Raw genomic sequence first — 12,500 nt, forward strand, 5'->3', positions numbered from 1 at the left:
AATGAAGGAAAACTTTCATCTATTTTATTTATCGTTTGTCAGTAAACTAATGGATTCATCTCAGCTCTTACTGCATAAACTCTTTACATTTACAGCCTTTTAAATATGCTTTAAACAGCTGAACTTCATCTCAGAGGGAAATATTGTATACTTTACTACTTTAGCAGTCGACTTTTCTCTGACAGAGACGGCAGCATTATTCTACATCGTATAACGACCTTCATGTAGAATATAAACGGGAGTATGCTTGGTGTTAGCGGTTTACCTTCCGGATGTCGTCCAGACAGGTGACTTCGGGGCTCAGGCCTCCGTGAACACAGAGGAACTGCTGGTTGAGGAGAGCAGCCAGAGGCAGGCAGTCGAACGCATCCATACAGGCGTCATAGACCCTCTCTGAGTACTTGATTTTACCTGCAGGACACACACATGTTACACACACACGTACAGGGGTTTGTTTAGGAGGTGTGAGGGTCGAGGACTTACACTCCTGTTTGAAGGTGAAGTACTCTGTGAGATGCCGGCACTCGTGGTTCCCTCTGAGGAGGAAGAGGGTGTTGGGATGGTTGATCTTCAGCACCCACAGGAACAGAACACACTGTAGAGAGACACACACACACACACACACGTAAATATGATGCAGTAACACACTGTAGATACACACACACACGTGTAAATATGATGCAGTAACACACTGTAGATACACACACACACACACACACACACGTGTAAATATGATGCAGTAACACACTGTAGATACACACACACACACACGTGTAAATATGATGCAGTAACACACTGTAGATACACACACACACACACACACAGGTAAATATGATGCAGTAACACACTGTAGATACACACACACACACACACACAGGTAAATATGATGCAGTAACACACTGTAGATACACACACACACACACGTGTAAATATGATGCAGTAACACACTGTAGATACACACACACACACACACACAGGTAAATATGATGCAGTAACACACTGTAGATACACACACACACACGTAAATATGATGCAGTAACACACTGTAGATACACACACACACACACGTGTAAATATGATGCAGTAACACACTGTAGATACACACACACACACACACACAGGTAAATATGATGCAGTAACACACTGTAGATACACACACACACACACACACACAGGTAGATATGATGCAGTAACACACTGTAGATACACACACACACACACACACAGGTAGATATGATGCAGTAACACACTGTAGATACACACACACACACACACACACAGGTAGATATGATGCAGTAACACACTGTAGATACACACACACACACACACACACACACACACACACAGGTAGATATGATGCAGTAACACACTGTAGATACACACACACACACACACACACAGGTAGATATGATGCAGTAACACACTGTAGATACACACACACACACACACACACGTAGATATGATGCAGTAACACACTGTAGATACACACACACACACACACACACACACACACACACGTAGATATGATGCAGTAACACACTGTAGATACACACACACACACTAACCACGTAAAAGGTAAATATCCAGTAATCCTGCTGATTTAACCCTTTTGATTGATCAGTGATTTTAATGACAAAGAAACAATCTCAGCTTCTTCCTTTCATTTGTGTTGACTCAGTTGAAGTATTTGGAGCGTGACTGGACTTTCCTAATGTCTCTTCTTTACACGACTGTAATGGATTTGAGATGAAGCAGTGAATGTGTGGATGAAGTGGAGACTCTTTCATTTAACGGATATAACAGCAATATCACATGAACGGTTTAGGACATACAGACATGTCTACACGTATGTGTGTGACAGACTGGTCCACGGGACTCAGCATGAGGAGTCGATGCAAGAGAAGGAGCTCTTTACTATAAAGTGCTGCTCCTCTATAGAAACAGAACCATCACGAGTAGAAGTAGAGAGAACAAGAACATGTCTTTAGTGAGAATAATAAAATCATTAAAAACAGAAATGGAATTTAAATATCCAACACGTTTGAAGAGTTACCAATGTTAGAACAACATGTAGGCTCCACATGCTATAAATATATTCAACTATTTATATTTTACAACCTCTCCTTAAGTGTCTCCTCCTTGTAGTCACATGACTGTTGGTCTCAGATTAATCCATCATGACGTCATAGTTTCACACTTTAATGTTTAACACACTCTGGTTAAAGTGAACTCTTTATTAGAGGAGACATTTATATGAGAACATGAAGAATAAAATGTTTTGATGAAATATCACGATTTTGAGCTTCGTTTCTGTTGTTTTTTCTGACTGAAGCATTCGTCACATGTGATGTGTTCAAGGACCATCGGAAAGATGAGAATCTGACTAACGACGAACGACGCAACAGAGGATTTTCGTCTTCTTATTAATGTTTATTTTGTTCTGCACAAATAGTGAAGTTCACACAGAAACTGTAAAAGAACAAAAGCATAAACTCTTCAGCCACCAGCAGAAGTGGGCGGGGCACTGAGTGTGTGTCTTTCATTTCTTCCACTATTTAAAGACGCTCTGCTAAGCCCGAGCAGCAGGCCGCCACTCCAAATGTCAGAGATGTGTGTGTGTCCCTGTGTGTGTGTGTCTCTACCTCGATGCTGAAGTATCCTCGGTCTACGTAGTCCCCCAGGAACAGGTATCTGGTGCTGCTGGGTGATCCTCCGACCTCGAACAGCTTCATCAGGTCGAAGAACTGTCCGTGGACGTCTCCACACACTGGGGGGGCCACACACACACACACACACACACACACACACACACACACACACACACACACACACACACACACACACACACACACACACACACACACACACACACACACACACACACACACACACACACACACACACGTTAAAGCTCAACAGCATGTTGGTCTGTCTGTCAACACCGTGTCCTCCTGAGGACATTGGTTCCTACTGAACACCCAGGTATTTACAGCAGCTCACTGTCGTATATGAAATATTTTAAATATCTCGTTTTGTGCGACCAAAATCAGAAAATATTCACTTTTTAAACAGAAGAGACAAAGAAAACATTTTAGAAGATGTAATTATTGGATTTTAGAATTGTTTTTGTTGGAAGTTATAAAAATGTCCATTTATTGTACAAAATATCAGAAAACAGTGAAATATGACATATATCTAAATGTCTCAGTGTGTATATATTATATTTATATTTACTTTACTGTGATTTAAAACAGAAAACTCAACAATTGTATATTATTAAAATGATTTTGAAATAATAAAAGTTATATATTTGACCCGTGACGGGTGCGTGTTTACCTGTGATGGGCGCCTCCACCTCCAGCATACACTTCTCCTGGCGTAGGATGGCTGCTCCGTCGTTGATGATCCTCAGAGCCGTCTCCTCCTCCACACGACCCTCCTTCACCAGGTGAGCCTTCAGGACCTCCACGCTGGGCCTCCCGTCCACGTACAGGTCCTTTACAGACAGACGGGTACCGGGGGGGTACGGGACCGCTACCGGGGGACGGCCAGACGGACAAGAGTCACTCACACACATAGCGGACTATTGTTTACACAGCTTTTTATAATGAGACAATCTTAGACGTTCTCTGTTGTTAACCGTCATTTTAATGTTTCTAATTATAATAAGACAATAAGGCTAAAAGTGCATTTAAAAGGTGGCACCTGTGTCTGTGTCATCACTGACTGGAAATAAAACAATAAAGACAGACGTAAAATAAAATATTTCCTGGTTCCAGGTTCTTAAATGTGAAATGTTTTCTCTGAATATATGAACTCTATAGATTATTATATATAAACCAGACGTGTGTTGTTATTCTGACTCCATCAGTGACTCTGGAGACGTCATGAGAGTTCAAACATGTTGAGACTCGACCTGAAGACAGAGGAGGAAACACCAGAGACTCACAGAGACAAGATCCTCATATCTACATAAATATTAAATCAATATGTATCTGAACCTGGAAACAACCTCCGGTTCTTTAAAGTGAAGTCAGTGCTTCATGTGTTAAAGCTGCATCCTCTCTAGTGTCCACCAGGGGGCGACTCCTCTGGTTGTATAGAAGTCTATGAGAAAATGACTCTACTTCTCTCTTGATTTATTACCTCAGTAAACATTGTAAACATGAGTTTATGGTCTCAATCTCTAGTTTCAAGTCTTCTTCAATACAGCATGATGTTCATTTAGTACATTATGGTCCATTTAGAGTCAAACAGACCATAAAGCAGGGGATGCTTTAGGGCGGGGCTACACAGTGATTGACAGGTCTCTAACAGACCATAAAGCAGAGTGGTGACGTCCAAAACACTGAATTAGAGACTTCATAACGTCACAAACTAATGAGAGACTTCTACTTCTTTACTGACAGCTGTAGATACTAAATCTGACACATCTGACCTGATTCAGAAATATTAAGTTTATGAGCTGAAGTGATCTAATCCACCGTAACAGAGTGAGGCTTCTTCCTTTGGTCAGGCAGTCAAATATAAATCTGACATATTTAGTACGATCACGTGTTTAATATCTGGAGGTTCAGTTCGAGTATTTTATAGCAAATTAGGACAGAGAACTCATATTCTCAGAAGATATTTTGTGTTTTCCTGAATACAGCGTGAGGTGTTACAGACAGAGAAGATATGAACTCTTCACTTTACATCTTTTTATGAGGACACATGGAGGAGCTTCAGAGAGGGAAATGAGATCACTACAAACACACACACATACACACACACACACACGGCCCAGTGGTCTAGTTTAGAGACTCTGAAACCAAACCAGGTCACACATTGAGCTGGAGCTCTGAACTGGTTCATCACCAGAAGAAGAAGAAACCAGTCACTGGAGACCAAGTGACAGAGTCCTGTCAATCACCCTGTAGCCCCGCCCTAAAGCATCCCCTGCTTTATGGTCTGTGTGACTCTAAATGGACCATAATGTACTAAATGAACATCATGCTGTATTGAAGAAGACTTGAAACTAGAGATTGAGACCATAAACTCATGTTTACAATGTTTACTGAGGTAATAAATCAAGAGAGAAGTAGAGTAATTTTCTCATAGACTTCTATACAACCAGAGGAGTCGCCCCCTGGTGGACACTAGAGAGAATGCAGCTTTAACACATGAAGCACTGACTTCACTTTAAAGAAAACGTCCACATGTCAGTGAACGTCTCACTTATAGCAGGACGTCCCATAAAGTCTGTTACTTCCTGGTTGTATAACCCCGTCTCTGTGGTCAGCTGACAGTCAAATGTAAACAAAACCAAAAATAATCAAACAGACGGTTCTTTGTTTCTGTTTCTGAGCTCGGATTGGTTAACGAGCAAATATCAGCAGGTCAACATCAGAGCAACAAACAACACAAACATCACAGGTGAATAAATACACTCTGAACCAGCTGCACACTGAAAGCTAGTCTGTCCGTCTGTCCTCCAGCATCCATCTTTAACGAGTTGACGCTCTCCTGCAGCTTCACACTGATAATCCTCGTTAACCCTCTGAGCCAATCAAATGAGGCCGTTGAGCTAGAGACACGTGACCTCACCGTCCTGCTGGTTGAATAAATACTAACTAGTAGTTAATAGTGAAGTCTATCTGTAGGAAACAATGGTATTATAAGTATTACAAGTATTTAATTAAGTAATTTACCGCTGCAATTATCATTCGTATTGCGTAATAATGTGCAGATTGTTTTTCTATAATAAAGTATTTCGCAATGTTCCAGAGTGACATCTTCAAAACCCAAACATTCAGTTTAAATTATATTTTTCAGAGAAAATCAGAAGATGTTTTGATTGATTATCAGAATATCTTCATGTTGTTTTCTGTCAGTCGACCAGCTGATCAATCACCGTCTGTAGTTCATGTTTCACTATCTGAGGACCAGCGTCACTAGAACCAGGACCGCTTCATTTCTCCATATTTAATCCTCAACATTCAAATATATTTACATGTTTTTATCAAAGTGTCAGAGCGAACCATCGAGGAAACAAAGTCAGAAAAACTAAACTAAAACCAGAAGAGCTGGTTTACTGTTTAGTTTAGACCTGGTTTCAAAGTATCAGAGAACAACCGTCTTTAAGGTCTGTGACCCGCTACAGACCTGCAGGCTACAGACTAGGGCTGGGCGGTATACCGGTTTTAAGTTCCTGTAGGATAAGAATTTTTCATATACCGTCATACCGGTGCACAGCCGAAAACAACTTCTGTCGCTCCTCAACAGGCAGCAAAATATATTGTTTGCCGCTGAGAGCGCTGTGGTCGGAGCTAGTTCTCTTACCTGTATTGAGAGGGAACCCTAGTCATGGTCATAACTTTATAACAACAACTAATAACCCACAACTAACGCTCTGTAACAACAAAACACCACGACGCAACAGTTTGTGACACATAAACAATTTGTAGCTCTAATAATTGTACATTTATAAAATTTCACCGCCGAACTGCATGCTGGGTAAAGCTAGCTAACAGTCTGCTAACAGCTGGGAGAGGCTCTGTCGCTATAGTAACGTTACATTAAAGAACAGAACAGAGAGATGCAGGATGAACAAAGACTGAAGAACAAAAGGTATTTGGGTCAGACACATATGCAACGCTGATTACCGTAATATGTGTGGTATTTGTTATAAATGTACGTTGGTAGTAGACGGTGATAAGAAGCTGTACATGGAGGGACTCATGTTAATTTTACACTAAAGTTCTTTATAAAATGAGTTTGTTAAGTATTTATTTCACTCAGGAGTATACAAAGTAGTGCTGGGCGGTATACCGGTTTTAATTTCCCGTATGATATGAATTGTTCAACCACCTTCATACCGTCGGTGCACAGCCGAAACAACTGCTGTCTGTCTTCAACAGGCAGCTAAATATATTGTTCGCCGCTAGGAGCGCTACACTAGGAGCTAGTTGTCTTGAGTGTATTGAGAGGGAACCCTAATCATGGTTATAACTTTATAACAACTAACAACCCACAACTAACGCTCTTTAACAGAGTAAAACACCACGACACAACAGTTTGTAACACTAATAATTGTACATTTATAAAATTACACCGCTGAACGGCATGCTGGGTAGAGCTCGCTAGTTAGCCCGCTAGCACAGCAGTGTGTTAACAGCTGGGAGAGGCTCCGTCGCTACAGTAACGTTACATTAAAGAAGAGAACAGAGCGATGCAGGATGAACAAAGACAGACCGGAGATGCACCGATAGAGTCTGTGCCCAAGAGAGGAGCTGGGTCTGTGTGGTATTTGTTATAAATGTACGTTGGTACATAGCGGGTGATAAGAAGCTGTACTTGGAGGGACTTAGGACCCAGGGGAATGTAGGTGAAGGAGACGGAAGAGACGCCACACAAACAGCTGTTCACCACTCGCTGCCGGTTCTTGTGTTAAAATGTCAGCTTAATAATTAAACACGCGATAAAATAATTTTCGGCGTTAATTAATTAATGCGTTAACGCGGGGAAAAAAAATACCGTGATATACCGTGAAACCGCCAGAATCCTACAAAATACCCTGATGCACATTTTTGGTCATACCACCCAGCACTAATACAAATATCTATATTTAAGTTTGATCATTACCAGAAAACATGCAATATATTGCGATAGTTATCGGTATAGAGATATAAAATGAGTAATCCAGGATACAAGGTCTTCTTCATTTTCTAAAAACAGCTGTTGGAAAGAGAAGACTTGTCTTACATCCAGGCCAACACACCCACACACCACCCCCCCCACACACACACACACACACTGCAGCACTTCATTTACATCCACAACCATAACAGTATTTCATCACACGACGTTATGTTTCCACCTTAAATCACATTTCCACATCAGAGAACATGAACGCATTCTAACAGCTGGATGTCAGAAGTTACATTTATATCACACATAGTACTTCATGTTAAATGTGTATGCTTAGTTTCTCTGTTCTACTTTGTCGTCTTTAATGTCCTTGTTTTTATTCTTTATACGTTTTATTGTTTCTTTGTATATTCTATGTATGTACGTTGAGAGTCAGATTGAAACTGATTCCGACAGATAGCTGACATCTGGACGTCCGGACAGCTAAGCTAACAAGCTAACTCATTAGCTGAGCTTGGATTGATTAACTTCTTCATAACCGGACTACCTCATTATAAAGATGGTGTTGGTAGTTTAAGGGTAGTAAGCACCACGATCTACCCAAAAACAAACGCGTTAATGACCGGTTAACGTGTGTTGTTACCGTTAAACTGAACAATCTGCTCACATTTAGCTCTTCGTTAACTTCCTGCAAGAAAAGAACCGAGAAATAAACGTGACAAACCTTTTACGGGTCTCTCGGTGGTGGACAGTTTGTTCGGCTCTTTCTCAGACATGCTTCCTCCTTCTGGAGCTGCAGGTTGGAAGAAAAATAAAAGCTAAATATCTAAACTAGACTTAGCTTAGCTTAGTTTAGCTAGCTGGAGCTAGCAGGAGCTAGCTAAGTTCAGCAGGACGAGCCGAGCCGAGCTAACCCGGACTAGTGGGGGGAGATGGGAGGGGGGGGGAGAGTTAAAGCTCTTTAAAGAACAAATTTAATATATATATATATATGTTTCAATGTCCTCCGTTTCTGCTCCGCGGTGCTGTGGTGCTGCTAAGCCGCTGATCAGTGACTCTCAGGCGGATCCGATGCTCCAGGAAACGGCCCTGGTCCTCCTCTGGTGGTGGTGCGTTCATGAGCAGAGCAGAACGTCAGATGATGCGTTCAGGAGCACAACGAGCGGTGGTCAGATCAGAGCTCAACTTTATCCCTTTTTATTCTCGCACGAGCTGCTTCTTGCTTGGAGCTCGCGCATCTCTGTCGTGATCAGAGGTGTCGTTCAGAACCCCCCCCCCCCTCTGCCTGTCTGTGGGATTATTACAATAATCCGAAAACTACACTACCCACAGACCCCTGCGGCGAGAACATGTAAGGAAATCCGCTTGCTGTCGGATTTCCTTACATGTTTTCGCCGCGGGGGTTTGTGGGTAGTATAGTTTTTAATGCGATATTTAATGCGCCGCGTTCACGGTCCGCTGAGCCACACACACACACACTATATGTGTTTTAAACTGTGTTTAAAAGCAGCTTCACTCAAAGATTACGTTTCTGTATCAACTCATGATTTTCTTTTGATTTAGAGTAACGTTTTTTAAAATGACAAAAGTTAAATTTCTTTGTAATTTAATTTAATTTAAATTTATCTTCCTCCTCCTCTGCTTCCTCTAAAGTTAAACTCTATAAATAGAAACCCTTTATAAGTTTAGATCTTCAGTTGTCGTCCTCCAGATAACCACAGTTCTACATCCTGTCCATGTAAGGTGAACTCTGCAGGACTCTAGTGGGTCTGATGGGTCCCTCTTGATCCAGACCGTCATCACTTCTCTCAGACAGCTGCTGTATTTGTAGGTGGTGGGTGGTGCATTAGCTGTAGGCGGTGGGTGGTGCATTAGCTGTAGGCGGTGGGTGGTGCATTAGCTGTAGGCGGTGGGTGGTGTAATTAGCTGTAGGCGGTGGTGCATTAGCTGTAGGTGGTGGGTGGTGCATTAGCTGTAGGTGGTGGGTGGTGCATTAGCTGTAGGTGGTGGGTGGTGCATTATCTGTAGGTGGTGGGTGGTGCATTAGCTGTAGGCGGTGGGTGGTGCATTAGCTGTAGGCGGTGGGTGGTGTAATTAGCTGTTGGCGGTGGTGCATTAGCTGTAGGTGGTGGGTGGTGTAATTAGCTGTAGGTGGTGCATCAGCTGTAGGTGGTGGGTGGTGTAATTAGCTGTAGGTGGTGCATTAGCTGTAGGTGGTGGGTGGTGTAATTAGCTGTAGGTGGTGCATTAGCTGTAGGTGGTGGGTGGTGTAATTAGCTGTAGGTGGTGGGTGGTGCATTAGCTGTAGGTGGTGGGTGGTGAATTAGCTGTAGGTGGTGGGTGGTGCATTAGCTGAAGGCGGTGGGAGGTGCATTAGCTGTAGGCGGTGGGTGGTGCATTACCTGTAGGCGGTGGGTGGTGCATTAGCTGTAGGCGGTGGGTGGTGCATTAGCTGTAGGCGGTGGGTGGTGCATTAGCTGTAGGCAGTGGGTGGTGCATTAGCTGTAGGCGATGGGAGGTGCATTAGCTGTAGGCGATGGGAGGTGCATTAGCTGTAGGCGGTGGGTGGTGCATTAACTGTAGGCGGTGGGTGGTGCATTAGCTGTATGCGGTGGGTGGTGCATTAGCTGTAGGCGGTGGGTGGTGCATTAGCTGTAGGCGGTGGGAGGTGCATTAGCTGTATGCGGTGGGTGGTGCATTAGCTGTAGGCGGTGGGAGGTGCATTAGCTGTAGGTGGTGGGTGGTGTAATTAGCTGTAGGGTGTGGGTGGTGCATTAACTGTAGGTGGTGCATTAGCTGTCGGTGGTGGGTGGTGCATTAGCTGTCGGTGGTGGGTGGTGCATTAGCTGTAGGTGGTGGGAGGTGCATTAGCTGTAGGCGTTGGGTGGTGCATTAGCTGTAGGTGGTGGGTGGTGCATTAGCTGTAGGGGGTGCATTAGCTGTAGGTGGTGCATTAGCTGTAGGTGGTGGGTGGTGCATTAGCTGTAGGTGGTGGGTGGTGCATTAGCTGTAGGCGTTGGGTGGTGCATTAACTGTAGGTGGTGCATTAGCTGTAGGTGGTGTAATTAACTGTAGGTGGTGGGTGGTGTAATTAGCTGTAAGTGGTGGGTGGTGTAATTAGCTGTAGGTGGTGGGTGGTGTAATTAGCTGTAGGGTGTGGGTGGTGCATTAACTGTAGGTGGTGCATTAGCTGTCGGTGGTGGGTGGTGCATTAGCTGTCTGTGGTGGGTGGTGCATTAGCTGTAGGTGGTGGGAGGTGCATTAGCTGTAGACGTTGGGTGGTGCATTAGCTGTAGGTGGTGGGTGGTGCATTAGCTGTAGGTGGTGCATTAGCTGTAGGTGGTGGGTGGTGCATTAGCTGTAGGTGGTGGGTGGTGCATTAGCTGTAGGTGGTACATTAGCTGTAGGTGGTGGGTGGTGCATTAGCTGTAGGTGGTGCATTAGCTGTAGGTGGTGGGTGGTGCATTAGCTGTAGGTGGTGCATTAGCTGTAGGTGGTGGGTGGTGCATTAGCTGTAGGTGGTGGGTGGTGCATTAGCTGTAGGTGGTACATTAGCTGTAGGTGGTGGGTGGTGCATTAGCTGTAGGTGGTGCATTAGCTGTAGGTGGTGGGTGGTGCATTAGCTGTAGGTGGTGCATTAGCTGTAGGTGGTGGGTGGTGCATTAGCTGTAGGTGGTGCATTAGCTGTAGGTGGTGGGTGGTGCATTAGCTGTAGGTGGTGGGTGGTGCATTAGCTGTAGGTGGTACATTAGCTGTAGGTGGTGGGTGGTGCATTAGCTGTAGGTGGTGCATTAGCTGTAGGTGGTGGGTGGTGCATTAGCTGTAGGTGGTGCATTAGCTGTAGGTGGTGGGTGGTGCATTAACTCTGAAGAAAGGCATTCAGACGCTTTGATTCTGTGGAGAATTTCAGTATTAAACGCATTATTAGTAGGATTTAATAACACCCCTAGTGGTGAGTAGAAGTGTTACAATAATAAATATGTTAGTCACAATATGTTTCCATATGGAATGTATTAAAGGTTTACAATATTCTTACTTATAGAGGATATTATATGTTACAGTATATTAACTCATTGAATGTATTAAATCATAGAAGTATAGTCACTGTAGGTATTAAAACACTAAGAATAGTCTTGAGGGTCAGATAAGGATTCTGAGTGAGGTGTCAGACATGCAGCAGCAAATGGAGGCGACCTCATCGATGGAGGATGGGGCCAGTGGGACGGTCAAATGCCAAGCTGACCAGCAGGACAGAGAGGAGGAGTTCAAGATGTTTTGCTAAGGGATCGATAATGGGAGGGGGCAGAATTCAAATGAAGCCAATCACTAATCGCCACGGAGGGTCATTTACATGTTTTATGACAGTATCGGACACTTTCTGACTCTCAGGGGATACAAAAGACAATGTTTTAGGGAGTTTACCTCAGATCACTGCAGCTCTCATTTTCAGCTAACTGGCCGCGCCGGACTGTGAGGAGATGCGTGTATGTGGTCTCTGCTCTCGAGAACATTACTATTGATAGTTAATTCAGTTTGTAAGTGAACTTTGTGTAGTACATTAAATATTGTTTTAATTCTGGACCGGGTCCAGCTCATTCTTCTGATGCGCGTGCGCAGTAAGAAGCTCGCAGCAGAAGAGTACCTGCGGCCTGCAGGCTCCTTCATCCTTTGTTCTAACCCTAACAATTCCGACCTCAGAGGCTTCGTTCACAGAGACAAGTAAGTTCTCAGTGTTTTGTTACGAGATTCTCTAACATGACGATAAATGAAACACTTCCGTTTGTTTTCTCTCTGCAGGTTAAAGAAACTGCTGATGACACAAGCAGACACGTTCACACCTGAAGAGGTGAAGAAGCAGCAGGTGATAGGAC

The 12,500-nt window shown here is 43.6% G+C and overlaps 1 protein-coding gene across 1 annotated transcript in view; it reads right to left on the reverse strand.

Annotated features, from left to right (window-relative positions):
• The window catches only part of ppp3ccb (protein phosphatase 3, catalytic subunit, gamma isozyme, b), a 24,686-nt gene extending 15,824 nt beyond the window's left edge, over nt 1–8,862 (reverse strand). Inside the window, exons 1-5 of the mRNA XM_076082836.1 lie at nt 8,354–8,862; nt 3,337–3,534; nt 2,643–2,767; nt 484–595; nt 266–411 (exon numbers count right to left, since the gene is read on the reverse strand). Coding sequence (XP_075938951.1) covers nt 266–411; nt 484–595; nt 2,643–2,767; nt 3,337–3,534; nt 8,354–8,405 — 633 coding nt within the window. The 5' untranslated portion in view covers nt 8,406–8,862. The remainder of the gene's footprint in view (nt 1–265; nt 412–483; nt 596–2,642; nt 2,768–3,336; nt 3,535–8,353) is intronic.
• Between the last annotated feature and the right edge of the window lie 3,638 nt (nt 8,863–12,500).

The sequence above is a fragment of the Anarhichas minor genome, unplaced genomic scaffold (genome assembly GCF_050575085.1).
Source record: "Anarhichas minor isolate MPS153535 unplaced genomic scaffold, ASM5057508v1 ptg000105l, whole genome shotgun sequence".
Taxonomy (NCBI): domain Eukaryota; kingdom Metazoa; phylum Chordata; class Actinopteri; order Perciformes; family Anarhichadidae; genus Anarhichas; species Anarhichas minor.